Source organism: Trachurus trachurus (assembly GCF_905171665.1).
Source record: "Trachurus trachurus genome assembly, chromosome: 6".
NCBI lineage: Eukaryota > Metazoa > Chordata > Actinopteri > Carangiformes > Carangidae > Trachurus > Trachurus trachurus.
Genome location: NC_139897.1, coordinates 8,520,597 through 8,546,793, shown reverse-complemented (window position 1 = coordinate 8,546,793; position 26,197 = coordinate 8,520,597). Strand labels below are relative to the sequence as shown.

Here is a 26,197-nt window from a genome sequence, read left to right as displayed (position 1 = left end):
TGTCAAGCTCACAAATAGATATTTGCATTAGTTTGCATGCATTCAGCGCTTGGCACTGTACTGTGCATGGCTTCATCGTGGATCCGTCCCACTGGCTCGTCCGATCGCCTGAATCTGGCTCCTACTTCACTTTATACTGTCAGGTAACTCAAAACGTAAATAGAATCTGTTAAAATCCAATTTTCCTGACCAATGGAGGAGCAGGAGGTGAGGGCCTTTAATGTGTAGCTATCCAGTGTGTGTGTGTGTGTGTGTGTGTATGTGTGACCACTAATGAGCTTGACAGGGTTGTATGTGAAGAATGAAATAAAGGTTTTGCCGCTTACCACATATGGGTAGAAATATGATATGCTTGGAACAAACTGAGCCTACAAAATGGGGATAGTGGAGAAGTGGATTATTCTGCAGAAGTGATCTGAAATCTTTCTATGGGTGTTTTGATTCATGTTTCCACTGTAAAAACTGGTTACTATTGGAATTCATTGGAACCGACATGAATTCAAGCAGCCCAGAACCACTGTGAGGAACAATGCTATTTCAGAGCCACCTCTGAAGCCTGCGGGGGAATGAGTTTTTAATGCTTAAAATCTAAGTTTTGGTGGAGTATCACTTTAAGATCGATTGAGTTAATTCAAGTTTAACTGCTGCAGCTGAGGCAGGGTGGAAACATTGGCTAATTCCAGTGCCCAAAACTGGATCTTTCTCGTCGGTAGTTCTGTTTTGGACTGAGTGGCTGTCGGCTTTACACAGAGACCCAAGGTTTTAATAAATGCTTTCAAACTGAGTCAAAATGAACTGTGCTCCTTTAATGTGGTCTTTTAACACCAACCTTTTGCCCTCATTGCTTCATTTGATTGATCATGTTAGAGTTAAAAATGACAAGAGGACACCATTGCAATCTGGATCAACCTTGCTGGCCTCCTTTACGCACCCATGTAGGTTTTTGGGTCATGCTTTTTTTAAACAAGGAAACAAAATTAGGACATCCCTCCCATAATAGAATGTTTTACACGTGTCCCACTGCGAGAAGAGGAGCAGCAGCAGATAAAGTAGTTAGTAGAAGCTCCATCCTAAACTTTGTTTGTTTATCCAACTCAAAACCACTGGATCAGACCAGAAATAACTTGTCCAAAGAACAGGAGTCATACTGAGCATCTTCCAAGTTTCAAACGACCACTGGAAGTTGAGATGGAAATAAATGAAAAGGAAAGGAGCCAGTAGCATTTGAGAGACAGCGATCTTGGCCTAGTGGCCTAATTTCTTTGTCCATGGTGGGCTGTTTAATGTCATACACTGCTAGACAGTAGATACATTGTCCCCACTGAGGCTTATACTTGTATTTACATGATTTTTCTACACGGCTATTTCAAGGGATTGTCATCATTTAAGTTCAAAGTTGCTCAGTTTACATAACCTATTAAATTCATTTCAATTCAAATTACTTTATTCATCCCCAAGTTACAATTAAAAAGACACACAGGGTAGCACACAACCTCACACGCACACACACACACACACACACGAAGCTGTGAAGCTCTCTAGAGAAATGGTTGGACAACGCAATACATAAAAACAGCCAGATGTATCTTTCAAGATCCATTTATTTGAGTTGATACAGTACTACAGAGGCATTGTGTCGAGTAGAAATGCACCCAAATGGATGAATTAAGACATTTTACAAGATTTGAGGAACTCCTCTTGATTTGTTACTCTTAAAAATACACACTTTGAGCGCTGCCTACACATTGAGATGATATCACTCTTATTCTGAATGAACTTGCATGATATTTTTTGTGTGCGCTACGTTCTGAACACAACACACTGTTCAAAGCAGGCCAAAGCATGATCATGGAGAATTCTGACAACAAATTAAATGGCTTGATCACCAATAAATACAAGTATAAAAACACATTGATAATAATTTTCATTATCAAAAAAAAAAAAAAAAAAAGTTCATAAAAGATACCAAAGGCACGCAACTTATTCCACCTTGGCAGTCCAGGATCACCAACAGACAAAAAAAAAAAAAATCAAAAAACTGTGGCAACAAAAGCCAACCATAGTAATGAGCCGTAACGAAAATAATACTTAAATAACATAATAATACTAATTTATTATTATTGTCATAACAATATCCAGTCAAGTTTTCCTATGATTAGACTTTCTGCTAACTAACAGATATGCACCAGTTATTTCCAGTTTGGCAGAGTTAAAGTTTCATCACCAGATTCTTTCCATTGCTTTATTTCCTTTGTCTCTTGGTGTTATTCCAGTAACGTTTTGGATCTCCCATACTTTTGTAGAGGTTGAAATTTAAAAAATGTATAGGGTCAGCTGTTAATATATATTAGCACATATGTTTGCATTTTCCCAGTTCCAATTAATATTTTAACCAATGAAAAGTTCATGTTTTTGCCGTTTGCTGGTTGCTAATGGGCTTCTTAAACCCACAGGAGAACAAAAACAGGGCGTGGGTGAGGTTGGGGGGGTGGGGGAATGAGTTTACACCAATCCCAGGTCTAATTAATTCATTTTTGGGGAGAAATTTTAATACTTCGAGGAAGGAAGTACTTTCTGCCACAACATAAAGCAATATAAAGTTTCTTATATTTTGGAAAATCAAAAACAGAAGCATAATAAAACAAAATACTAACATAGTATAATTTTCTCACTGTAAATCCAGTTGACAATAAAATGCAATACAAAAGGCAGTAAAATGCAATATAATACGCAGCGGGTCTTTCATTTGACTTAATACCCAGGACCTTTCCTTCACACGAGCGGACCACTGAAAACATTCAACATGTGATCTTTTTCCTCGGGGTCATCTACTGCATGGTTTTCCATCCACATCATTTGATATTTTGGATGATGTCAGTCACCGTTTCCCAACAGTTTTTTTTTTTTTTCGCTGCTTGTTGAAAAGTGTAATGCACTTTCACACACTGACCCTCAAGACAAGCTGTATCAACAGCCCCCAGCATCTCAAATAAAAATCCTCAAAGAAAAGAAAAAAAATAACAGACGTGAGTTAAAGCCAGTGTGGGGATGATTTCATTCACCATTGGGGATTCCCATGTCAAAGAAAAATCTGAAAGGCTCTCATTAGAGCCAGACCTATGCATTCCCCTGAATCATGGCAAAGCCTCGTCACATCTTTGGTATAAAACAAAAACTTTCCATCTACTCTTTCTACTCACTTTCTTTACTTTCACTAATCTACATTACAGCTCCATCCAAGAACTAAAATCTAACACTTTGATCTCTCCTGTGTTTAGCAGGAAAGTCCTTTCTTGTCTCAACACTGCTCCGTGCATCACTTTCACACTTTCTTTTCCCTCTAGCTATAAACCTACACACTGCCTCTCTCTCTTCCTCTCTTTCTCTCTCGCTAACAAATGAAAACAATAGCTGGCTAATTGTGCTTGGTTGAAATAATGGAATCGTATACACAGCTGGAGGGCTCAGCGCAGACCGCAGATCCCACCTGTGCTGAGTCGGGCTGGGGGTGATAGAGATCTCTAGCACCAACACGTCTCCAGCCACTGTCTGAGGAATTTGCTGTGTCATCAGCAGGGTAAAACAAACCGTCTTACTTAGCTCTTTTGGAGAGCTTTAGGTAAAATATTAACCGGCCTGACAATGGAAAACACCTTACTTGTCTTTGGTTGAAAAAAACACAGAGAGCCTATTTTTATCAGATAGCCCTGTAAATGTGAAACAACAAGGTTAAAAGAGCCAGGCACATTCCAGGACTGTGAGGTGGTGTCTGCGCCATCTCCCTTCACTAAATGTCCCACTAGGTGAGTCCCTCCAGACCTCTGGTGCTGCCAGCAAATCCGTGCTCAACCGAGCCACCTAAACTGCTGACAAACCAAACTGTGGGTTTAAACACTGACAAAAGAACACAGAAGAGGTTTTTTTTTTTTTGAGGCTGTCTGTAGACGTTGGCACGAACTGTGTGTGATTCTACGTGTGGGAGGAACGGGGAGGAGGGGGTGAGGGAGACTGTTTGATCTTAACTGTCTCAGAGTGACCTTTGACCACCCCAAAGCAAGTAAGGCTAGTCAGCTGTGTGCAGGAGGCCCTGGGTCTCTCCACATTCACAAACAACATAAAAAAAAAAAAAAAAGCACAACTGGTGACAGGTTGGCCTGGCTTTTCCCTCCACTTTAAGGAAATGACATACATAATTTTTATTATGAATCAAAAAAGGCACTTCCTACATATTCCCTAGTATCATACACATATATAGGACATACGCTTTTTATGAAGGTATAATTGCCTGCATGTTTTACATGCGCAGACATAGTTATATATGCTGAGTATATGTTTCTCATCACTGAGTAACATAATTATATATGTCAGTTCCACACAAAGAGTTGGAGACAGAGAGCTTTGGACTCTTCCAGTAACAGCCAGCACCCACCAGTTTTGCAATTAGAACTAAAAGCTACAAAAATATTAATAAATAATCAGCAATGTCAGTTATTTTTGGAACAAGACCCTGGTTTGTTTCTTTTCTAAAAGGAAGTAAAGATCACAATAGCATGTGCTCCGTGTGAGTTTTTAAGGTGCTTTTGTAAACTCAGACTCGAAATGGGTGGTGTACAAGGAGAGCCAACCAGTTTCTGGTTGCTGCGTTTGTGATTCTAACTTGCCTTCTTGCTGAATATGTAAACATGTTGAACACAGCAAAGTCTATGGGCGGGCCGAGAAAGCAGAGTGGGTGGCATTCTCCCGTGCCAGATCTTTCTCTCTCTTGTTCGCGAAAACCCTTAACTGAATTTCCTCTGGTCAGAGAAATGCTATGTGTGTACATCTGTGAGTGTGTGTGTGTTTGTGTGTCTGTGTGTGTAGATATATATCATTCCCATCAAAACCTCAGTCCAATTTGAAAAGCCGTAACTTTCAAAAAAGGTGTATCCCAGTAACTCACTGGTCGTTAATGCCACCCATATACATCTGTGCACACATACACACATGCACGCATGCGCGCGCACACACACACACGCACAGAGTCAGGTTTCATTCCCTCTGCTTCCTCTCTCTCTCTCTCTCTCTCTGCCGCCCATCTGCTAGGTGAGGTTGCTGCTGATGTCCAGGGCTTGCTGGTACACCTGAGTCATGTCCTCCAGGTCCCCCAGCAAGGAGAAGCTGCCATTGTCCCCTGGGGAGCCTTTCGATTTGGGGCCGCGGCTGAACTTGGGTCCCTGGTGGGGCGAGGCCGCCTGGAAGCCCTTGAAGTTGGCGAGCTGCAGCAGGTTTTCGGCCGAGACGCACGCCCTGATGTTGGGGCGCATGTGGGGGGTGGAGGGGTGCCACTCGGCCCCGCTGAGGGAGGTGGGCGTCAGGGAGAGGACCGAGCTGTCCTCTCCTACTATACTGGAGGGCCGGCTCTGACTGCGGGACAGACCGGAGTCGGTGGATGGAGGGGGCTCGCCGAGAGCTCCGGCGACCGCCGCTGCCGAGGGAGGCCCGCTGTAGGTGGAGTACTTGCCGTTTCGCTTCAAGATGCCTTTTCTCCCCATCGCTCTCTTGGGCGGGGAGGTGGCGAGGACAGACATGCTGGCGCCTCCTAAAAGCTCGGAGGACTCGCTGCGCTCTGGGGAGGAGTAGTACCCTGATTCCCGCTGTTGGTTGTTCTTCAAGATGCCTTTCTTGGGCATAGATGGCACCATCTTAGCCGGCGAGCCTCCTCCCAGAGCGGGCTCCTCTTCCTCTCGATCTGGACTCGAGGCCTCCTCTAGCGTTTCGGCTTGCTGAGGCAGCGCTGCCTGGCCCAGCTCCACTTCCTCCGGACTGGCAGATCGCTGCTCGCCACTAACCCTGGTCTTCAGGATCCCCTTGGGTCTCTTCAGACCGGGCTTGTCCTCTGCTCCACAGAGGGTCTGTCCCGCCTCCACGTTCTCCTTCTTGGACTTTTTGGACCTCTGGCGCAGCAGCTGGGGCATGGCTGCGGCTTTGGCTCCAGAACCACGTGGCTCAGTGCGGTTCTGCCAGTCGATGAAGCGGGCCAGCATGGGCGAGCCCCCGTGATCGCGTTGGGTCTCGCAGTCACACACACTGTTCTTCCAACCCCAGTTTACCCACCAGTGATTGGCTATGTCCTCCACCGTGGCGCGGCGCTCGGGGTTCACCATCAGCATCCAGCGGATCAGCCCACGGGCATCTGGCAGGAAACAAAACAAAACCAGTCTGTGAGCTGAGTCATTCCACACAACACATGACATCAAAATGCTATCTATCTAACTGAAGAGGAATATGACACTGCAGGCAGCACCTGAGGCTGTCTAATTTTAAAGCTGATTGCACTGGTTAGGCTGATGTAGCTTTTAAAAAGGGATTACTCAAGGATATGTGTTCCTATTGCTCTGTTTTCGAGCGAAAATTAACTTTTAATGTAATTCTATTATATATTTTATTATGAACTAATATTAGTCCATAGTGATCTAGTGCCTTATCAGTTAGATAAATAGTTACAAATGAATGAATATGTTTAAAGAAAGACAGGTTTGGTGGGTTTCTTTGAACTGGACATTAAAGGGATAGTTCAACATTTTGGCAAATTGGCCCATTGCCATAATCCCTATAGTTTAAGGAGTAGGTTCGTTACCTTTAATTGTCGGTGCAAGCTATTTTTAGAACGGCGGAGCAGAGTCGTGAGCTGCTCAGAGCTACGCAACCGAGGCTAATGGGATTTCTTGGTTTCCCTCATCAAACTTATCAAATACACAACTCCAAAACGCTCTTGTGGACAAGTTGGTCTTGTAACGTTCGGTTATTATCTCATAGCGTGGTGTGCAGGTCACAACTTGTCCACCAGAGCGTTTTGGAGTTGTTGGAATGTGTATTTGATGAGTTTGATGAGGGAAACCAAGAAATTCCATTAGCCTCAGTAGTGTAGCTCTGAGCAGCTCACAGCTCTGCTCTGCCGTTCTAAAAATAGCTTGCACCGACAATTAAAGGAAACGAACCTACTAAGACTATAGGGATTATGGCAATGGGCCAATTTGCCAAAATGTTGAACTATCCCTTTAATAGCAGTGAGGATCATATGTAATAGATTCTGCAGATTGTACTACATGTGAACCTTCAGTGCAGTCTAATCCATATTGTTCAACAATTCAAGTATTTTAAGGAATATATGTAAAAAGATTTGTATCCAATCTACAGACTGGGGTGCACACTGAAATGATCTACAGTCCAACTGAAGTAGAGGCATCTTCAGCCTGACAAAAAAAACCCACAAAGGTTCCTGCAGTACCTGAGGACTGGGTGGGCTCTTTGTACTCGCCGTTGCTAATCTGGCGAATGAGGTTCTTGTGGTCTCCCCCATCGAATGGCATGGTCCCGTAGACCAGGGTGTACAACAGCACCCCCAGAGCCCAGCTGTCCACCTGGTGAAAAAAAAAAAAAAAAACAACGGTCAAAAAAACAGTTCATTCAGTCACACTCTGAGAACACACACTTCCTGCTTCATGAGCTGTGTATAATAGATGCAGCAGCATCAGGTCTGAAGTTAATCAGTATAAATATATAACCTCCCAGTCTTGTTTTGATTAGTGGTGCATTCCGTTAAAAGGACCACTGAGTAATGTTCTTGAGTTCACTTTGACATTAATAAGCCCTGCAATCACTTTTTCACACAACATCTCTGTTAAAGAGACAAATGACAAATGCCAGCGCTCTGAAGGGAAACGGTCTGTTTCCACAAAGATAAGCCCCTCCTACAACCCTAATGTGGCTCTCTGAGTAAGCAGCAGTTACATAACACTTTGTGTCTGGGGCATGAGGAGGTGCAGAGCCACAGGGGAGAGCGCTGGGAGTGGAAGGAGTGTAATGGGTCCGGCAGAGATGGCAGGGTCATGATATCCTGAGCCCCTGAAGACCTGTCGGAGACACGCTGCCATTCAACGATAACTAGATGACCCAAGTTTATGTGTGTGGGACAGCGAGGGAAATTAAACGTGTACTGTATGTGTGTTGACTGCGGTTAAGGGAGGATGAGATGTCCTGAGGAATGTGCCTCTGATGGCGGTGGCTGAAGCTTTGAGACGTCGTCTTTGGAAGAGGAAATCAGATAGGACCAGTTTGGGAGCTGGTGACCTCCTCCACAGCTCTGGATCCCACATCAAGAATGTCTCTCTCTCTCCTGTTGCCATTGGTCTATATTCCCGAGGGCGAGACAGGGCACGCACTATTGTTGTGTTCTATTTTTGTTGCCCGTGTTTGCTGTAATTTGTGGCCTCACCCCATCTGGGGTTCTGTAATTTCGATTGCGATCGGACTGCTGTAGTTTTTAGCACTCTTGAGTAAATTATAGTGAATTACTCTAAATTGAACGGTTTGACTTGAATACCTAAAAATGCAACTTTTTTTTTTCTTTTTTCCCCCACTGTGCTGCTTTGTTTTATGGAACCGATGCAGTTTTTGAGACAACGCCCTTTAGAATACTTCTACACTTGCCAGATGAGTGGCTTTTAGGGAGACATTTTCACTCTTTCCTTCACCAAAACTATTTGACTTTGACTGTGAAGCGGCTTTTTGAGGCCGCGGAGCTCATTCTTATCCCATTAAGTTGAAAAGAAAGTGAGCAGAAACTATCCTCCAGTTCCTCACTTCAAAGGACCCAGACATTGTGGGAAGGGGAGGGATGCAGACGGTATCTGAGCTTGACCTACTGTGGAGTTTCAAGAGCGACCTCCCTTTTGCCTGGAAACCCATAGTAATCCCATCAAAGAGGCAGAAAATGAAGCCTCCTCACCGCTTTGTGTACAGCATTATGTGACGATGGATGATCATTACAAAGTGAGATAACAATGATGAAAGCTATATAAGGTGAGAGGCTGCAGCAAATTTAACAACAAGGCAGGATACTATGATGACGACTAATGCGTCAAAAGGATATCCTGCCCTGGAAATTGAGTTCACACACAAACGGCTGAGTTTTTTGTTTTGTTTTAGTCATTGTCATCATTTGGTTCATTGGTCCTGACCTCTGGGCCGCGGTATGGTCTCCCATTGACGATCTCCGGCGAGGCGTAGAGCGGGCTCCCGCAGAAGGTTTGCAGCAGCTTGTCTTTGTGGTAGAGGTTTGACAGCCCGAAGTCAGCAATCTGTAGAAACACAGGGGTACGTGTGAATTTTTACACCAAGCCGCATGATTGTTAATCCCTCATGCAAAGTTCATTCGAGGTAAGGTATTAGAAGGCGGATGGGTAACGCATCACAGATCAAGGAGCAAAATTTACCTTAATATTACAGTTTTCATCCAGTAGCACATTTTCCAGTTTCAGATCCCTGTGCACCACTCCATTCTGAAAGACAGAGCAAAAATACAGTCGTGACTAATCTATCCATCAATGCATTATTCATGAGCGAGGGATCCAAGTAATAAGCACTCCTTTGTATTAACAGATGATTTACTCTGACAATGCTAGCTTGTGGCTCTCAGGGGAAATCAAGGCAGCCTGTTGGTCTAGTACTCTTTAATTGGTCTTGTCCCTTCTGGGCGCTTCATGCTGACATCTGCTGTGATTTTCCTTTTTAAATCAACTCACATGTGTCACATGAACATGAGCCTGTAATTACCACCGTGTATGAATGATGTTCTCACAACATCTTTGGATTAAAAGAAAAACTACACTGTTAATGCCCGGGTTTTAGAGGAAAAAACAAAAAAACAACAACCTCGGAATTAACATGTGGTATACACACACACAGAGAGAAACCTCAGCTCAGATGTTGAGGAGTGACTTCACCCATCACTCACCCCCCCCAGGGTTGTGCTTTGCATGGCATTTCCTATTGGTTACGGCCCTGGCAGGGAACTCATGTTCACATGACCCTGATTGGTGAACACAATGAAGAAATGGTTGCTCGCTTGTTGTGTCAGTGACTCACACCACCCCACCCGGTGGGAGGTTGTGCATGGTAGTGATGATTCATCATTCATGGCTGTCTGGGACTCTCCTATCTGGGGAGAATGACATCATCTCTATCTTCCAGCTGGGACGAGTATGACAGGGAGGGGGGGGAGTCGGTCCGAACACAGCCCGGGACCTTGGGTTTTTTTTTTTTTTTTTGATGGGAGTCATTGAGGTGTGGAACAGGGGTTGACATGGGTGTGGTTGGAGCCACATCTCTGGGGAAAAGCTTTTGGGAGTATCTTGGGACATCAATTTGTGCATCAACAGATGAGGTTCCCGAATTAGGGCTCGTTTGGTGAACCACGGAGCGCGGCCTGCGTTCCATCTTCACTCAGAAACAGATGACTCTTCAACACCAGCGCGCCAAGAAAAGCACACAGTGTAGGGGCCTGCAGATTAACTGGCTATATGGCCGACTATAGAGATGCATGGTTAATGTTACAGCAGGACTGGATGTGCGTGAGAGGAGAGGAACAGGGGGGAGATTTAAGTCGAGCAGAAAACGAGTGTGCGTGTTTTTCCTTGGGTATGGGTTTTCTCACCTTGTGGCAGTGGTGCACGGCGGAGACTATCTGTCTGAAGAAGTGTCGCGTCTCTCGCTCACTCAGGCGCCGGCGCTCGCTGATGTAGTCATACAGCTCGCCCTTGCTGGCGTACTCCATCACGATCACAATCTTGTCCTTGTTCTCGAACACTGACAAACGATAAGAAAACAATCAGAGTGTGTTAATATCTGCTTTCAGGGAAGACACATCTTTATCAACAACAGAAAAGGAGGGAGGACAAGTTATATAAAGTCACTCCAGGTTTATTTTATCACGTTGAAATTACAAATGGACATTGTTATGTAAAATGTTAGAGAGTTAAACCCCCCTCTTCATTGTTTTTTTGTTTTTTTAGGGGAGCAGGAATCCAAATTCCAGAGCAGCACATTACATCTCCACACTTCTCCCAGGGTTACATCACCCAAACCCCACCTCATGTGTCTGGCTCCTTCACAACATTGCCGGGAGGGGCTGTTAACTCAATCAAGCCCACTCCTCCGAGACCAGAGCCGAGTCGGAGAGCAGCGGAAAAACAGAGGAAAAACAACAACAAAAAAGTCAGGGACCAGAGGATCCACCACACACCGTCCGTCAAGCACCATCGCCTTGGACACATCCTGGTTAACTTTGCATCATGTCACCATATTTCACAACACTCTCCCACATTCCTAACCACTCTGTGTGTGTGGGTGTCCATCTGATGGGGAAACAATCACACAAACAACTTGATTGCAGCATCACGGTGGAACTTCCCCTCTTTCGGGCTCATCATCATTTAGAAAACAAAACACACCACCACACTTTTGGTTTTAAGATTAGAAAGCACCTTCTTGTCCACTGTTGTTCCATCTTGTAGCGGCAATCCAGCTAACATCTAGGCCGGCTATTATTACACCAGACATCACAGAAACAACTACGTAGCTAACAAGGGGCAGGAGACCACCACCACGGATTATTTAGCGTCAGTCCACAGGGCCGGCCCAAGCCTCCATGGGGCCCTAAGCAAAATCTTTATTTTGGTTCCCTCTATTACTGCCAATGATACTATTTCATTTTTTACTCTGTCATTACAAATCATCATATCCTGGCGGGTTTGTACCCATCTATGGTTTTTATTCTGAAATGGCACCAAATTCAGCTAAAAGTGCAGCCTGGGGTTGATTTACATTTAATCTTCAAATTGATATAGTACTGGGATACTGAATGTCACCTAGGCCGACTAAAAGTAACAAAATAAACCAGCAGACAATGCAAACACATCATCTGCTTTTTAAAATGTTTGGTTTTAAATATACTGCAACAGAAAAGTGCAACAACAATTTGAAATGCCCCCCAATAGTCACGGGGCCCCAAGCAGGTGCTTAGTTCGCTTATGCCTTGGGCCGGCTCTGAGTCAACCAGAGGCAACAGCACAGAGTCACTTGTATGAAGCCAGTGACCTGCTGCACATCTGGTGACCGGGGGGTGGGGGGGGGGCAAAGCAATGGAAATGCATTACAGTTGTATTACTGTAATGCATTTCCATCCAACTGCAGTTCACCAAACATATCATTCTGTGTCAGTATTTAGCCTCCTGGTGTATAATTTCAGCTTGGCAACTCACTTCTCTCCCAGCGCCTTGGCATGAAGGGAATGAAAATGGTTAGGCAGAGAGAGAGAGAGAGAGAGAGAAGGAGAGAGAGAAGGAGGGAGGAGAAAAAAAACAAGGGAATACTGAGGAGATGACAACAGCAGAGTCAGCCATGTTGCTCCGTATTGTGTTGGCCGATTTTCCCACACAGCGGGGTCACCGAGATGAGGGCCTCTGCTTTCTGCACCCTTGAGTGAGCACCTTCATAGTTTGTCACACTACTTTCCTTACCCCCCCTCCTCCACCCCCACCCCTCCTCCTCTCCCTTACCGGGGCCCTTTTAAAGATATAATCCTCTACAAAAACACACAGTTGCTGAGTGATGGTAATGCTCCCTGATTGTGACTGTCTGGCCGCTCGGGGAAAAAAAAAAAAAAGGAACAGGCGGGATGTAAGCCAAGCGCCTGGGGAGGGGCCAGCCGAGACGATCCAGGCCCCCCTCCTCCTCCGATTGGTGGACGGAGTGGTGGTGACCTGGGGTGACATTGGCGGTGATCCGTGGTAGGGTTGGTGTTGGGAGTGCCAGATTCTCAGCTTGCACTCCCATTTACCTTTGACCCCTGGTGTTGAAGTAATTACCTGGCTTACATAACTGGGGTTTGTTACAGCCCGCCGGGTATGCCAGCCTCCGCCACGGCCTCACTGTCACTCAGTGGGCTTTGTTCACAGGTCAGGCCGCTCACATCTGACTAATTAGCACCTATTGTCCTGTTGCCTGCACTGATGATTGACTGCTGTTGAAAGTTTGCTTAGGGAGCAAGAAAGAAAAGTATAATTACAGTGTAATACAGAGGAGTAGTGGACCATTACTGATGCAGACGATAAACAAACAAATATACATAACTGCGTACACTTTTGGGTTTGATGTATCTTAATGCTTTAATAATAGTTTTTCTCCTGTACTGATCTTATTTGCTGGACAAAGGCTACAATTACATATACCATATAACAGAGCTTCAGACTTTAAATTACTATCTAGGTGTGTGTCACCTTTAGAGAATGTAGTATAATGAGTACAATAAAAGCTGTGGCTCTTTCTTCACAGCAGGGTGCTTAAGTTTTATGTGTGTTCTAACTGTATTTGTCCCCTTTAGTTCCTTTTTCATCCCTAAAGGAGTAAATCAACATTTTTGTGAAGACACTTATTTGGTTTCTTGCCAATAATTTGATGGAAAAAAATGAATATAAGTTCTGGTCATGTATCAGATTCCAGAAAGTCCCATAGTTCAGCTCAGCTAAGCAGCTGCTCATGTTATATTTACTATGAAAACATCTTCTCATTGAATTGTAACTCTAAATAATTCCTCAAACTTCTCTCCTGGTCGTCAGGCAAAGCATCTGTCTCTACAAACATGGATATGCCAATAACATTTTATTGATTTGTGAATTTACAGCATTCTTCGAGGTTGACTCTTTGTTTTAAAAGAGGGCACTAGAGTACAGACTTATGCCTGAGGAGCAAAGAGCAAAAAAAAAAAAAAAATCTGCTTTTAAATGCGCTGCACAGCATGCTGATGGATGCAGAATGTGAGGGAGTGGTAAGAATCAATCCTCACACACACATCTGGTTCAGCTTTGCTTCACACAAGGCAGTAGGCAGGGGCTGTTGAAGGAGGGTGTTGCCGGATACACAAATCTCTGGGCCTCCTATATATCTCTAAAGCAAGGCTGGGTGGAGGCCAGGCCACAACAGTAAACACTGGGTTTGAGGAGAAACACTAAAGAGTGAGAGCAATGAGTCTGGATGAGTACGCTGGTGGAGTATGCTGCTTATATAAAGGACGGCGGCACACACACACACACACACACACACACACACACAGGGATCACTGCACAGCCTCCTCAGAGTTCATAAAGCTGGGGTGTACTTTTAATCATCTACAAAACACATTAAAAACCCAGCTGCACTTGAGCCCTCCAGCTGACTCCTGGCACGTTCCCATGACAAATAGCGATGTTTGTCACATATACACGTCGCTGATGATAACGACCTGGGGACTTTGAAACTGAACAAAGGACAGCATGGGTAAGCCAGTTTGGGCAGTGGCACACAACCCGGCTGCCATTGTGCTGGGGTAGCTATCCTGAAAAGGGCATTGAAAATGTTGCTTTGTTGACACAGGCATAAAAATAGTCACGAGTTACAAATCATATGAAACAGACTCACGCTGTGGCGCCTTGTGACTTTAATTGCCTGCGCATAGGTCCCCGACCACGTTGATGAATCGCGAGCAACATGTTGGATAAGTTCAGTGGGAATTGTTCCGCCTTTCCACTTTGTGTTTTCTTCCAGAAAAGTTAAGGTCATTCAAAGGGGCTCATATAAAAAAAAGGAGGTTCCCAAAGAGTAAGTATGTGCTGTTTAAGCCTGACTTGAAGGCTTTGATATTTAGAGAGTTACTTCCTGGGGTAGATATATGTTGACGTGGCTCCAGGGAGGGTTTAAGGCCTTTCCTCCTGGATAGCACCGGACTGGAGTCAGACAGGGTGCAGGCCGGGGTGACTGGGGTCAATCCAGTGTCTCCTTTTCTGTGCGCGCACACACACGCACGCACACGCTCACAGGCACATCCATAGACACAAATATGCAAGAAGTTATGCAGACACACATATGTCCAAATATGCGTGTGCGTGCCCACACACTCACACACACAGAAGGACAGACACACACAGTCTGGTTTCCAGCTGCAGTTGTCTCTAAGTATCAGCAGATGTCTGGCCCTGAGATCAAGACCAGGGAAGACAAGAGATGAGACCTCTTAGATGTGGGAGAGGCAATCCCTCAGAATACCACCCCTCTTATACACACAAACTTACATCTGCACGCACACATACACACACACACGTGCATTCAAAGCCATCCAGACTTTTACTGGCCCAGGCGGCCAGACCGAGCAGAGAAGATGAATAACATCCCAGAGCTGTAGTCCAGGTCTTATTATGACATCTGCATGTCATAACATGACAATCCTGAAGCTCAGCCACGAGTGCTGAATGAGCTGAGGGAGGAGGGGGGCGGTGAGAGGGGGGGTTGGACATATGTGTTTTTATTTTGTGTGCTCCGGTCCAACACATCTGTATTATTTGTCATATGTGTGTGTGTGTGTGTGTGTGTGTGTGTGTGTGTGTGTGTGTGTGTGTGTGTGTGTGTGTGTGTGTGTGTGTGTGTGTGTGTGTGTGTGTGTGTGTGTGTGTGTGTGTAATGACGGACACGCAGCAGAGCCTCACCTTCATATATAGAGATGATGTGTGGGTGGCGGAGAGATGACATGATCTCAATCTCTCGGCGGATGTGAACCATGTCCTGCTCATCTTTGATCTTCTCCTTCCGAATGGACTTGATAGCCACCTGGAACAAAAAGAGAGGAAGTAACGTTGATCAGATGCTTCTGAGTGACATCACATTTAGATTTCAAAGTCAGAGATAGCTCAGGCGCATATGCAACAGCTTAACTGCAAGGTTTTCACTTCAATTGGTAACAGAAATATATAGATTTAAGAAATAACCCAAAAAACTAAGAGAAAAAACACTAGATGATGATATATATATCTAATCAGTGAACTTTAAAATGTACACACTGCACACCACGTGATGTATCTGTGTCTGTTGCTTCATCTCTTTCTCTGAGCACCGTGTACTCCGTTCAACCTCATTTACCTCCCCCCTCTCAGGGGTCCTATAGAGCCTGTATAGCAACCTTTGACCTCATCACTGAGCCTCTCTGACATGACAGCCCAATGAGTCAAGCAAGTAGGGGTATCATCTTAGTCTCACACTGTGTAATTTACTCAGCCACCTCCTTTCTGCATGAAGCCAAATGAGAGAGAGAGAGAGAGAGAGAAAAAACAACAACTGGGACACGTGGTGCCATAATGGAGGCCTGCTTTGTACTCTTCCAGGGCTAGGAGTCTACATTTAACCAGGTATTAGTCAGTGTTTGGGCTGGATCTATGATCTGAGCCCCCGACCTTTCTCTCAAAGAGAGATCAGAAAGACAAATTCACATAGGGGGTTTCCATAGCAACCGCCTACCTGGGCGCAGCTGTTGTTAGAAAACAAGACAAATGATTCTGCAGCCACGCGAGCACACAGGTGCTTTGTGTTAAATGCTAAAGTCAGCATCTTTAGCACATATCGTATTTACCTTTATCTAACTTCAGCGTGTTGACATGCAAACATTTGCTTATTAGCATTAAACACAAAAGCACAATGGAGACAGGTGGTATTTGCTGGTGTAAAACAAGAGTTTTGGACTGATGAAGGTAAATTTAGCTTAATCCCAGAATCACTGCATTTCATCCAGCTGAAACCAAGACTGAAAAAAGTTTGATGGAGGTTCTTCCATATTTCATTCAGACCCAGCAATGTGAACAAAGTGAAAGTCAAGTTGATATATGCTTCATCTTCTGGACACAGTATGGATGAGTGTGAAGGACTTCATGTTAATCCATTTAAATGCCGTCAAGAAGATAGTTCAGTCTGTACAAAAGTGGTGGACCAACCGAATGAACGACACCTTCCAGAGAACTGGTGATGATCATGGAAAAAGAGGTGCGCAAGATGTTAAATGTTCATGAATCCTGTCGGAAGGCAGAGAGGCCTGTGACCTCCGAATGCTCCTCCATAAATCAGACATCAGTATTGAACTACACAGCTGTGTTTCCTCCTCTGTCAGAAAGTCCTTGAGAGGACACTAAATCACCCACTGCTTTCTTATTTTTAGTCCGGCTGATTAAGAACAGCTAATGGCCTACTTTTGAGACAGTCTAAAAATGCGGTCTGCCGGGAGTTCCATGGCAAAATCAGATCAAGAGAAGGAGCAGGGGGCCGAGGAAGCCATTCAGCCTGCTCGCCTCGAAGTGGGTCTGCTGTAGGAGATTCAACAAATACACTTGATTTGACCATTTTTCACTGTCAATGGCGATGCCACCGGGGTAAGAGTAAACCACAACTGGATGCATTCAAACCTCTAGCCTATACACTCCTTAAATGAGAGGTTAGCAGCCCTCTCCAAATAAACCAATGGAGAGTACACAGTCTAGCACATGTCACTATAATTGTAGCCTAAACATTCTGGATCCAGTCCTGGGTTCGCTTTGATCCGGCCCGTATAGAGTCTGTTCGCTCTAAATTCTGTTAGTTTAAACTTTTGTCCTCTTCCTAGCGAAACTGTGTTTTCTGAGGAGACCGGCTTTATTCCATGCAGCAGAAACCACAGGCAGTAGCGGGTGCCAAGCTAATTACCGTGTACATCAATAAAAATAACCCCAAACCGGAATAGTTCCTTTCCAGAGCATGCCTTGATTACATAGAATTTAAAGAAATGATACCATAATAAACAAGCCGGGGTCCAGGGGGTCCGCACGCTGTGTTCATAATTGGTAAAAGTTGTTTGTGTCTTAACGCTGATGTTTTCCTTTACCTCATCAGAGTCATCAACATTTTATTACTGAGCCCGAAAATGGGAGTACCTTTTTTTTTCTGCTTAGATTCATCAGTGAAGCAGAATGTGAGCTGTTTGTTTAATGTGGGGATAAATTCAGGAATGAATTGATGAGCTGCAATTGACAAATTACTTGCAAAAAAAAAAAAGGAAAAAAAAGTTGCACGCTAAAGGAATTTGAATGTTTCTGTACGACTGCTGCCTGAAACCCAACACGGTCAGTGCTCCTTAAAGGAAAGCAATCAATCTTTAATTCCACTCTGTATGATAACTCATTGACTGAGCCAGCTCTCCCACATTGGGCTTGAGAGGGAGCCAGGTATCTCTCGTGTAACTCCTCATGTTCCCTTGCCCTGACCCCGATGTGGATCATTAAACAGGACTGCAGATCAGCCACTTGCCAGCTGGCTGGGCCGCCTGACACAGCTACGCTTGTCCTTAAGTGGATCCCTATTACTGTCACTCAGGGTAAACAGGCGCCGCACTACTGCCCACGCCGGCCCCTGCCAGGTATTGGGGTGGGGGGGCTGGGTGGCCTCAACTGCCCACCCCCCCACCTCCTTCTCCCTCCGCCCTGTCTACCCCACCCATCCACAACCCCCCCCCCTAGCCGTTCGCAACAGAACTTGTTTGAAGTGAAAGTCCATGTTTCGCTTCAGTGGAGCCTGACATCTTCCTGCACTTTCTCAGGCCCTTAAAATAGATGAAGTATTCATCACAAGCTCGCCCGTCCCACCGGTTTTTTTTTCTTCTAAAGATCATGATCATCTTTTGTGTTGACTGTGTGCCTGAGTCAGAGTCGGGTGGGGGGGGGGGGGGGGGGGGGGGGGGGGGGGGGGGGGGGGGGGGGGGGGTGAGGGGGTGTTGGGTGGTGGGGGGGAGAAAAGTGAAAATAAGAAGTTTTCCAGATAACTATATTCTCAAACACAGCCAGGAGTCATAATACCTCATCAACGGCAGCACATATAAGCAGAGGAATGTCGGTGTTTTTTTGCCTCTCTCGCGTCCCTCTCCAGTGAATCCATTGTTGAGGAGTGATGTAATCTGGTGCTTTAAGCTCATATTAATATGGCTCTGTAACCCCCTTTAACTGAGGCCTTCCCCTCTCTTGTTATGGTGGTGGGCTTCCCTGTGTCTCTGTGCTAACTGTCCACCCCCTCCTGTCTCTGATGGATCCCCCACACAGGATATTAACCTTCCCCTCCAATCTCATTTCCTGCTGAGGATGGCCTTTCATGTGTCACTGCCCATTTTAGGCCTGGCTGTCACCACAACCTTTTCACTATAGTCATCTAGATAGCAAATAATACATTAAGACACACACTGTCTCTTTCTATCTCTCTCGCGGGCATACGTGCATGAAACACATCTTCTTGGAGGCATGAACAAACACATGAGCCTGCCCACTGTGATCTGATCTCTCTATGATCAATTGCACTCCACATAATGCCGGGGCTTCCACCGGGCTGCCAGGCAAGATAACATATGGCTTAGCATATTAAAGCGGACAGTCGCTCAGTTCCCCTTTCGTTGACACACTTGAATGTGTGTGTACAACTAATCAATCTTCCTCAAGTGCCTTCAGCTTATTCCACACATGTGCAAACACAGTCGCTCACACATAAAACCTCCAGTCTGCGTCCTCGCCGAGCTATTTCTGCTCTTCTCGTTTTGGTTAGTGGAACAAACCAGTAATCGGCAACGGGGAGTCGTGACTGTTGCATAACAGACCTCGACACGCCGCTGTATCTGCCGCTGTACGGACACAAGGGACTTCCTCTGGAGGGCAGAGGTCAAGTAAACTCCAGCAACGCTGTGCCAGACGCACGTGGCCCAGCGAGGTGGCCGGCAGTCGCGCTCCGCTGGTACTCCGTGTGCAGCCGCGCAGCTTCTCCAAGGACTTCCCTAAGATATACAAACTCCTACATGAAACTTAGTGATCTGAGAAAGTCCTATGCTGAAGTGATGAGTCTGAATGCTATGCTCAGAGGGGGCACTGCCTATAATAGAGTGGAAAACATTGGGCTACTGGTGCTGGGTATTTGTGTTTCTATATTTGGGGTATTTTGCCAGGAGATCACTTGTAAACATCAATACTTATAGGGCGGGCTTCATTGCATGATTTTAGAAACAATTACAAACGTAAACAAATGTAGAAGTTGTGCCAGACTCCTTCAAAATATAAGCATCTAATGAATTGCTGTCTACAGCCAACTATTCCAGCCAGCTGGAGCTATCTAAGGGAAACACTATCTCACTCTAGCTCATGTCAAAATAAGACACTTTGACCCATCAGGCATGTAAACATTGTGCAATTTTACACTGCTAGTGAAGTAAAAGCAACACAGTTCACATTAGAGTTGCAGCCATGGCAGTAATGAATAAAGACACACACTAAAGACAGGACAGGGTGCCAACTGGGGCAGGCCAAGGGAGGGAGTAAACACCGTAGGATTGTTTATGGTCCCACTATCAAACAGGGATTTAACAGGAGTTATGAAACCATCAGGGGACATTGGTGACCTATACCAAGTCCTGCCCTGACATTCCCTCGCACACGGAAAGTTCCTCATGTCCTGCCAGGGTGGACACATGGGGTCAAATTTTGCCACACGTGGAAATATTTGGGAAGATCAGCAGATCAACAAGGACATCATGGACAGATGGTTGGTTTAACTGTGGCAAAGTTAGCCAATAACTTGTGTCTCATAAAGAAACAGAAAGTGGTGGGTTGACTCATGACCACATTAAAACCTTCACTGTCCAGTACAAGTAACAGAAAGGACAAACTCCAGGTCTGAAGCCCTGGAAAAAGACACAAAACCCCCCCAACAACATGGGAGTGGGTCCTTGCAGCAGCCTATGGTAACTGGTTTTCATGATGCTCTCTGGGGGTCACTGAAGTCACATCAGTCAGTCAGCAGCCGGATCTGCTCTGCAGCATCCGGTCGTGTGCCCCTGCTTAGGACAAGGCGTGCGCAGCCACAACTCCCCCGGCCCCATGGGGCTTTTTAAGCGTGGGGGGAATTCCCAGCTGGGGAAGGACGTGCACACGCCTCTGTGGTGTGCAAGGGGTGAGGGGTGGAGGGTACTACTGCAGGACGTTCCAAAAAACTATGCATACATTACATAGAAGCATCTTTCCTCAGGCCATTAAATACACTCCTGACCCCCCCCCCCCCCCCCCCCCCCCCCCCCACCACCACCACCAGGCAGGATAAGTGTGAATGTGGATGAATGCTTGTTTTTATCTACCTCACACTTTGGACCTGAGTGTATTTTATTTTATTTATATGTTTTTCTTATAGCCTATGGCCAGGAGCAACCATGAGACATTTCACTGTAGATGTTACTATCTGACAAACAAAGTATCTTGTCATAAAGTTGTAGTCAAAGCATCTGGACAGATGTTTCACAGCATCTCATTGGCTAAGTGTCTCACCTCTCTGCCGGAGTGCCGTTCAATGGCCTTCTTGACTTTGCCATAGGTGCCTCTTCCCAGCGTCTCCAGCAGCTCGTAGCGGTGTTTCAGGTTATGTTTGTGGTGGTGTTTCTTCACGCCCGAGTTCCTTCGTCCATCACTGCTTGCCGGGATCTCTTCGGCCGAGTTGCCGGCAGGTAGTGTTGGAGCCGGAGGCTGGCGGGGGGAGAGGTCACCCCCCGCCGGCTCGCCCGCTGAGGTTTGGCCTCTCTGGGCCTCGGGACAGGGTGCCCCGCGGTGGGACGATAAATAAGCGGTTTCCATCTCACTAGGGAAGTGTTGCACCGAACCTTCCCACTGTTAAATATATATCAAACTACCTACTTTAAAACAAATTGATAATATAATACTTATAGGCCTAATAATAGTAATAATAAATAAATAAATTACAGGGAATAACGCGTAGCCTGCCAGTCATATTATAACATATGGAAACTTAACATTTCCAGATTGTCTTGGTTGATCAGTTGGCTTTGATCACAGCGAACAGAGATTTCCCCTCCTACCTATTCATGGTATTATCGATATATAATCAGTCTACTAGCAGATTAAAGCACATGTCTAAAAAAAGGACATCACCGGTCTATAATAACCTGATACATAGTCCTGTATCACTGGATACAAAAAATAATAATTCTAGTGCCAATATTATAATAAAAAATCTGTAGTCAGATTTCGACAGCAGGCTGCATGTCGGAAACTGAATACGCTTTCGATTTTAAAAAAGAAAAAAAGAAAAAAAAAAAGATAAATTGGCTGTAGCCTAATAATAAGTGTGCGAGCTCTAGTCCAATAAGAGAAAAATAAATCAATGCCTAGTATATAAATTGGTCTGCTCTCCTCACTCCTCAGTTGACTGGCATGATCTAGCTGTGGTTAATTCTGGCTCGTTCACATTAACGTTATCTGTCATCCTGCACGCTGCCAACATCACCGACTGAGACTCACATCTAAAAGGCGAGAAAGCTGCGACGAAACCGGCGTTCTGGATGAAGATGACCCTCATTTTGTCCGCGGCCCAGGTAGATCGCCCCTCATTCATCTGGACTCTGTCTATTGTGCGACTGCATGCTCCGTGCCGTGGTCGACGGTGGCAGAGGTGCGCTGGGATCGGACACTATCTCGGGCTGAGACGTTTTGGATGTTGCCATGATCGTTCCGGTGCTCCCCTTCTTCTTCTTCTGCCTTTTTTCTTCTTCTCTTTCGTGTGCCCTGCTTGTTTCTCTCCTCTTTTCTCTCTCTCTATCCTCAACGTGAGAGGCTGTGAATAAGGAATGCGAGAGGATCCGAGACCGGAGGCGGGGTTAACGTAGACCTCCTCCTCCTCCTCCGCCTCCTCTGTCTTCTCCCTTCTTCCCTTCCCTCTTTGTGCTCCCTCGCCCTCTCACATCTCTCTCCCTGATATGACTGCCGCCGATCAGGGGCGTAGCCAGGAAGCATGTGCGCAGGAGGTGACCCCCACCCCCCCATATACACAAACACAACCAGGCTGCAATGTCTTATCCCCATTGTGTTCATCTTTCATGGCACAAATACAGACATGCATATAAAGCCTGATATTTTACATTTGACACTGAAAGATGAAATGATCCACCACTCTCTTATCCACATAATGGGATACTGAGCTGCAGTCATTAGCTGATTAGTGGAGAACAGTGAGGGACAGCACAGCCTAAATAGCCTGATACACATTTGATGATATTAGGATGGCAAATATCGGACCATGTGAAACTTTATCACTATTCACTATAGGCCCAGTTGTGATGTGCGTAATGTTTTGTACACTTATGTCGACAATCTCTCTGCCTCCAACTCCTGAGTGTTTCATTTGCAAAACAGAGCCAAAGCATATAGGCTACAATAGACACAGTTAAAGATGACTGACTTTACTAGTAGCATTGTTTATTTTTTTTTCTTCAAAATTTTTCAGAGATCATGATAATATTGGTATCATGAATTTATTTGGCCAAAATAATTGTGTAGTGAAAATCTGACACAGTGCAGCTAATCATTTAATAATATAAATGACTGTGTTAACCGTGGTGTTCAATTCTCCACATGAAATGCAATTATATGGGGCAATGAGACAAAGAGCGATATACAGATGAGTACTGATAGTAATCTTAAGTTGTTTATTTATGTGTCACACTTGTGTGGCGGGTAATACCAACAGGAAGGATTGTCTAGTTTTTGATTTATCAGTAGGCTACATGTCTTGTAATCCCATATGGGATGGGCCACAATGGTGGCATGACACAAAAATAAATAAATACATTAATTAATTCATATCAAAGGAGAAATCTGTAAACAAAAACAATGGGCTGTATACTGAGAGAGTTTTGAACATAATAGCCTCTTATACAGTTAATACATGACACAGACAAACTGTAGAGATAGTCTACAGAACTCCACACGCTGACATGCCATTCATAAGGAATCCTTTACAAAGTAAGTTGAAATGACAAGCGCCTATTATAATCTAGATGGTTTTTTTTTGTATATACTATAGGCTACTACTGCCAGATGTGGCATTTTGCAAAAAAAAAAAAAAAAAAAAAAGCACACCATAATAACCTGATAGGATATAACCTAGGATTTAATAATTATCATGATAACATTTGTGGGATGGTTGCAGGTACTGATTTTAGGAGAAAGAGTGTCTCAAACCACAGCTGCTGTTTTATTATTATAGTTAGTAAGAAGAGAGTTTGTCTGCAGTTAAAATGAGGAAAAATAACATGACAAATGAAAGAAACACGCACAAAAAACAAAAATAAAACAAACAAAAACACCACTGGCTCTGTTTGCAATTGTAGTGTTTCTTCACTTTCCTTGTGTCCCTTAATATCACACCAAATGAATTCCTATTTTTATCTGGTTACTTCACACTGAACAGGGATAGAGATGCATCTCACAGGGGGTTATGTAAAGATTCTTTGGATGTGGGCTGCACAGTTAGATATACAGATGTGTATACACATGTTTGTTATCTGAACAAACAAATTGTGTTTGATGGATCATTAGACTGTGATAACTGATCGGTTTCCTGTACACCTCTATGAGGGTGTAGCCTGCAGTGTGCAACACAACACTGAGCTGATATTCCTGTTATTTACATCATTTTTCAAGTTGACATGTACTAAAATGCAGTAATAAATATTATAAGACAGAGAGGGATGTTAACGGGTGGTCAGACTTAAATAGAAGAAGAATACATATTGAATGAAGAAACTTGTGAAGAATTAAAAAAAAATTGTGAAGAACATGTTTTGGCAGCTCAAAATATTTTGAATGTATGTCATTAACTTGTAAATCTATGTTTATTTCATCTGTTTTTTTTATTATTTCAAACATGTCTGTAAACATTTTCAAGTTGACATGCTTATTTTTTTGTGATGGGCAGGCAGCCACTTCTTCTTTTAATGCTAATGGACTCTGAGGAGACAACCTGTTGCAGCCAAACTCCTGTCAAACAGTCAGATTCTTAACTGTACTGGTGCTCGCTATGCTTGTGTATTTTTGCTGCTAATTACAGAGGGGAAGTTTATGCCCTTGTCAAACACTATCTGATTAAGCAGGGAATCAGTTTTTCCCCATGGTCCTCACAATAGCTGGCTTAATTTCTGAGCTTTCGTGGCATTTGTTGCCATCAAACAAGGTTAGCAGACTCTCCAGCAATAGCAACACAGACTCTGAGATTAGAATCTGATCTGATTCCTTCCTTGGCCTCATTTGCACTCTGTGGCAAAGACTGTGGCTGTCTAGTACACAAAAAGTGCAGCCACTGCCCTCTTGTGGTGGAAGTAGTGTCATGTCAAGAGACAAAGAATGAGCACAATGTAGGCTATTGGTTTCCATTCCTGAGATGTGAAAACATGATCAGCTTCTTCATATTAAGACAAGATCATGAATCGGTTTGATCATTGAGTCACAAACTGCTCTCATCAAGCACTCAAACAACTAAAATGACAAAGACAACTGCTACATGTACTTGTGAAACAACCTGTGGAAACGTCTGAAGTGCTTCTAAAAATAAATCTCTGATGTCAAATACCATCTCACTTGTCACAGTCTCTATAAAGCATTCGATTTGAGACCAATAGCCTATAAAAATGCCTTTGGGCAACAGTTGTAAATCAACATAATGACTCTGCCAAACAGACCATATCACTGTTTTTTGCACATTTTACTGCTTTCTGCATGTCCATTAACTACAAATCATAAATATCTCGCTTGACTGTTGAGCACTTGCCAAAACAAAACTTTTTGCCCCACAAGATTTGGGGTTATTCCCTTTCCTTTTAAGGCAGTAACATGGCCGTTTGAAGTCAATTTACATAAGGCTTATTCTGATAATGTAAATCCTCCATAACCAAAAATTGAAATGAACTTAAATTACCGGGATTTAATGTCCAGGGGGATGTAGAAACATGGGGCATAGAGTAAGAAATTAACATTGAGACAAGATGTAAGATATATTTTCTCCTGACAGTAAAACTTAATTCACACATTTTGAAAAATATATGATAGGAATAGAGAAATTTGTTGACAGCAATATTAAGTATGTGACCTGTAATATGGCACAGTATGTTTTAACCAACACTAACAAGTAACACAGATACCAACCACAACATGAAAGGCCTGAGCCGAAATATTTCTACATATCATTGCCTTCAGTTGTGGTACAGTAAGCTATGAAAGTTAATAGGGTGTTCAAAGTGCATGCCAAACATCACTGTCTGTTTATCTATACAACTTTTGCAAGACATAAGCTGTTTAACAACTCTTAACTTCTAAAGCAAAGCTGCCAGGAGAAAAAGATATGAAATGTTTATAGTCTGTGATATAGCCTGATGCACCCCCCTTGATGGCACAGCCTGACGTAAATCTTTAAAGTCTTAAAATGCTATGAGTGAAATGATTTAGTAGTGGATATTCAGAATCGTGTGTTGCATTAGTGTCTCACAAAAACCACACATATTTGACAACTGTGGTAGACACAGAGTGGGAATAAAAAGTGACATATGGTTCTAATAGTCTACATAAAGGAGTGATGGCTGGAAGGTGGGGGGTGTCAGACTTGGCACTCTCATATCTGAAAGGCCTGTCTTGCTTGATCTTACACCAAAACAATACTGAGTGACATAAAGAGCATTATGTTGTTC

The 26,197-nt window shown here is 44.3% G+C and overlaps 1 protein-coding gene across 1 annotated transcript; it reads right to left on the bottom strand.

Moving 5' to 3' along the window:
- Positions 1-1,583: 1,583 nt before the first annotated feature.
- nuak1b (NUAK family, SNF1-like kinase, 1b) lies at positions 1,584-22,412 on the bottom strand. The gene is made up of 7 exons (XM_083972939.1): positions 20,994-22,412; positions 15,336-15,456; positions 10,475-10,626; positions 9,255-9,320; positions 9,000-9,119; positions 7,268-7,400; positions 1,584-6,172 (listed from the first exon to the last, which is right to left on the bottom strand). The coding sequence occupies exons 1-7, from the start codon at positions 21,294-21,296 to the stop codon at positions 5,079-5,081; spliced, it is 1,989 nt and encodes a 662-aa protein (XP_083829065.1). The 5' UTR covers positions 21,297-22,412; the 3' UTR covers positions 1,584-5,078.
- Positions 22,413-26,197: the final 3,785 nt, after the last annotated feature.

What these genes read in the sequence shown, in the direction of transcription:
- nuak1b (XM_083972939.1), bottom strand. Translation starts at nt 21,296, where the DNA reads ATGGAAACCGCTTATTTATCGTCCCACCGCGGGGCACCCTGTCCCGAG. An exon ending in CATCATCTCTATATATGAAG is followed by an intron (nt 10,627 to 15,335) that starts GTGAGGCTCTGC and finishes ATCGTTTGTCAG; the next exon opens with TGTTCGAGAACAAGGACAAG. An exon ending in AGAGCCCACCCAGTCCTCAG is followed by an intron (nt 6,173 to 7,267) that starts GTACTGCAGGAA and finishes GTTTCCTGCCAG; the next exon opens with ATGCCCGTGGGCTGATCCGC.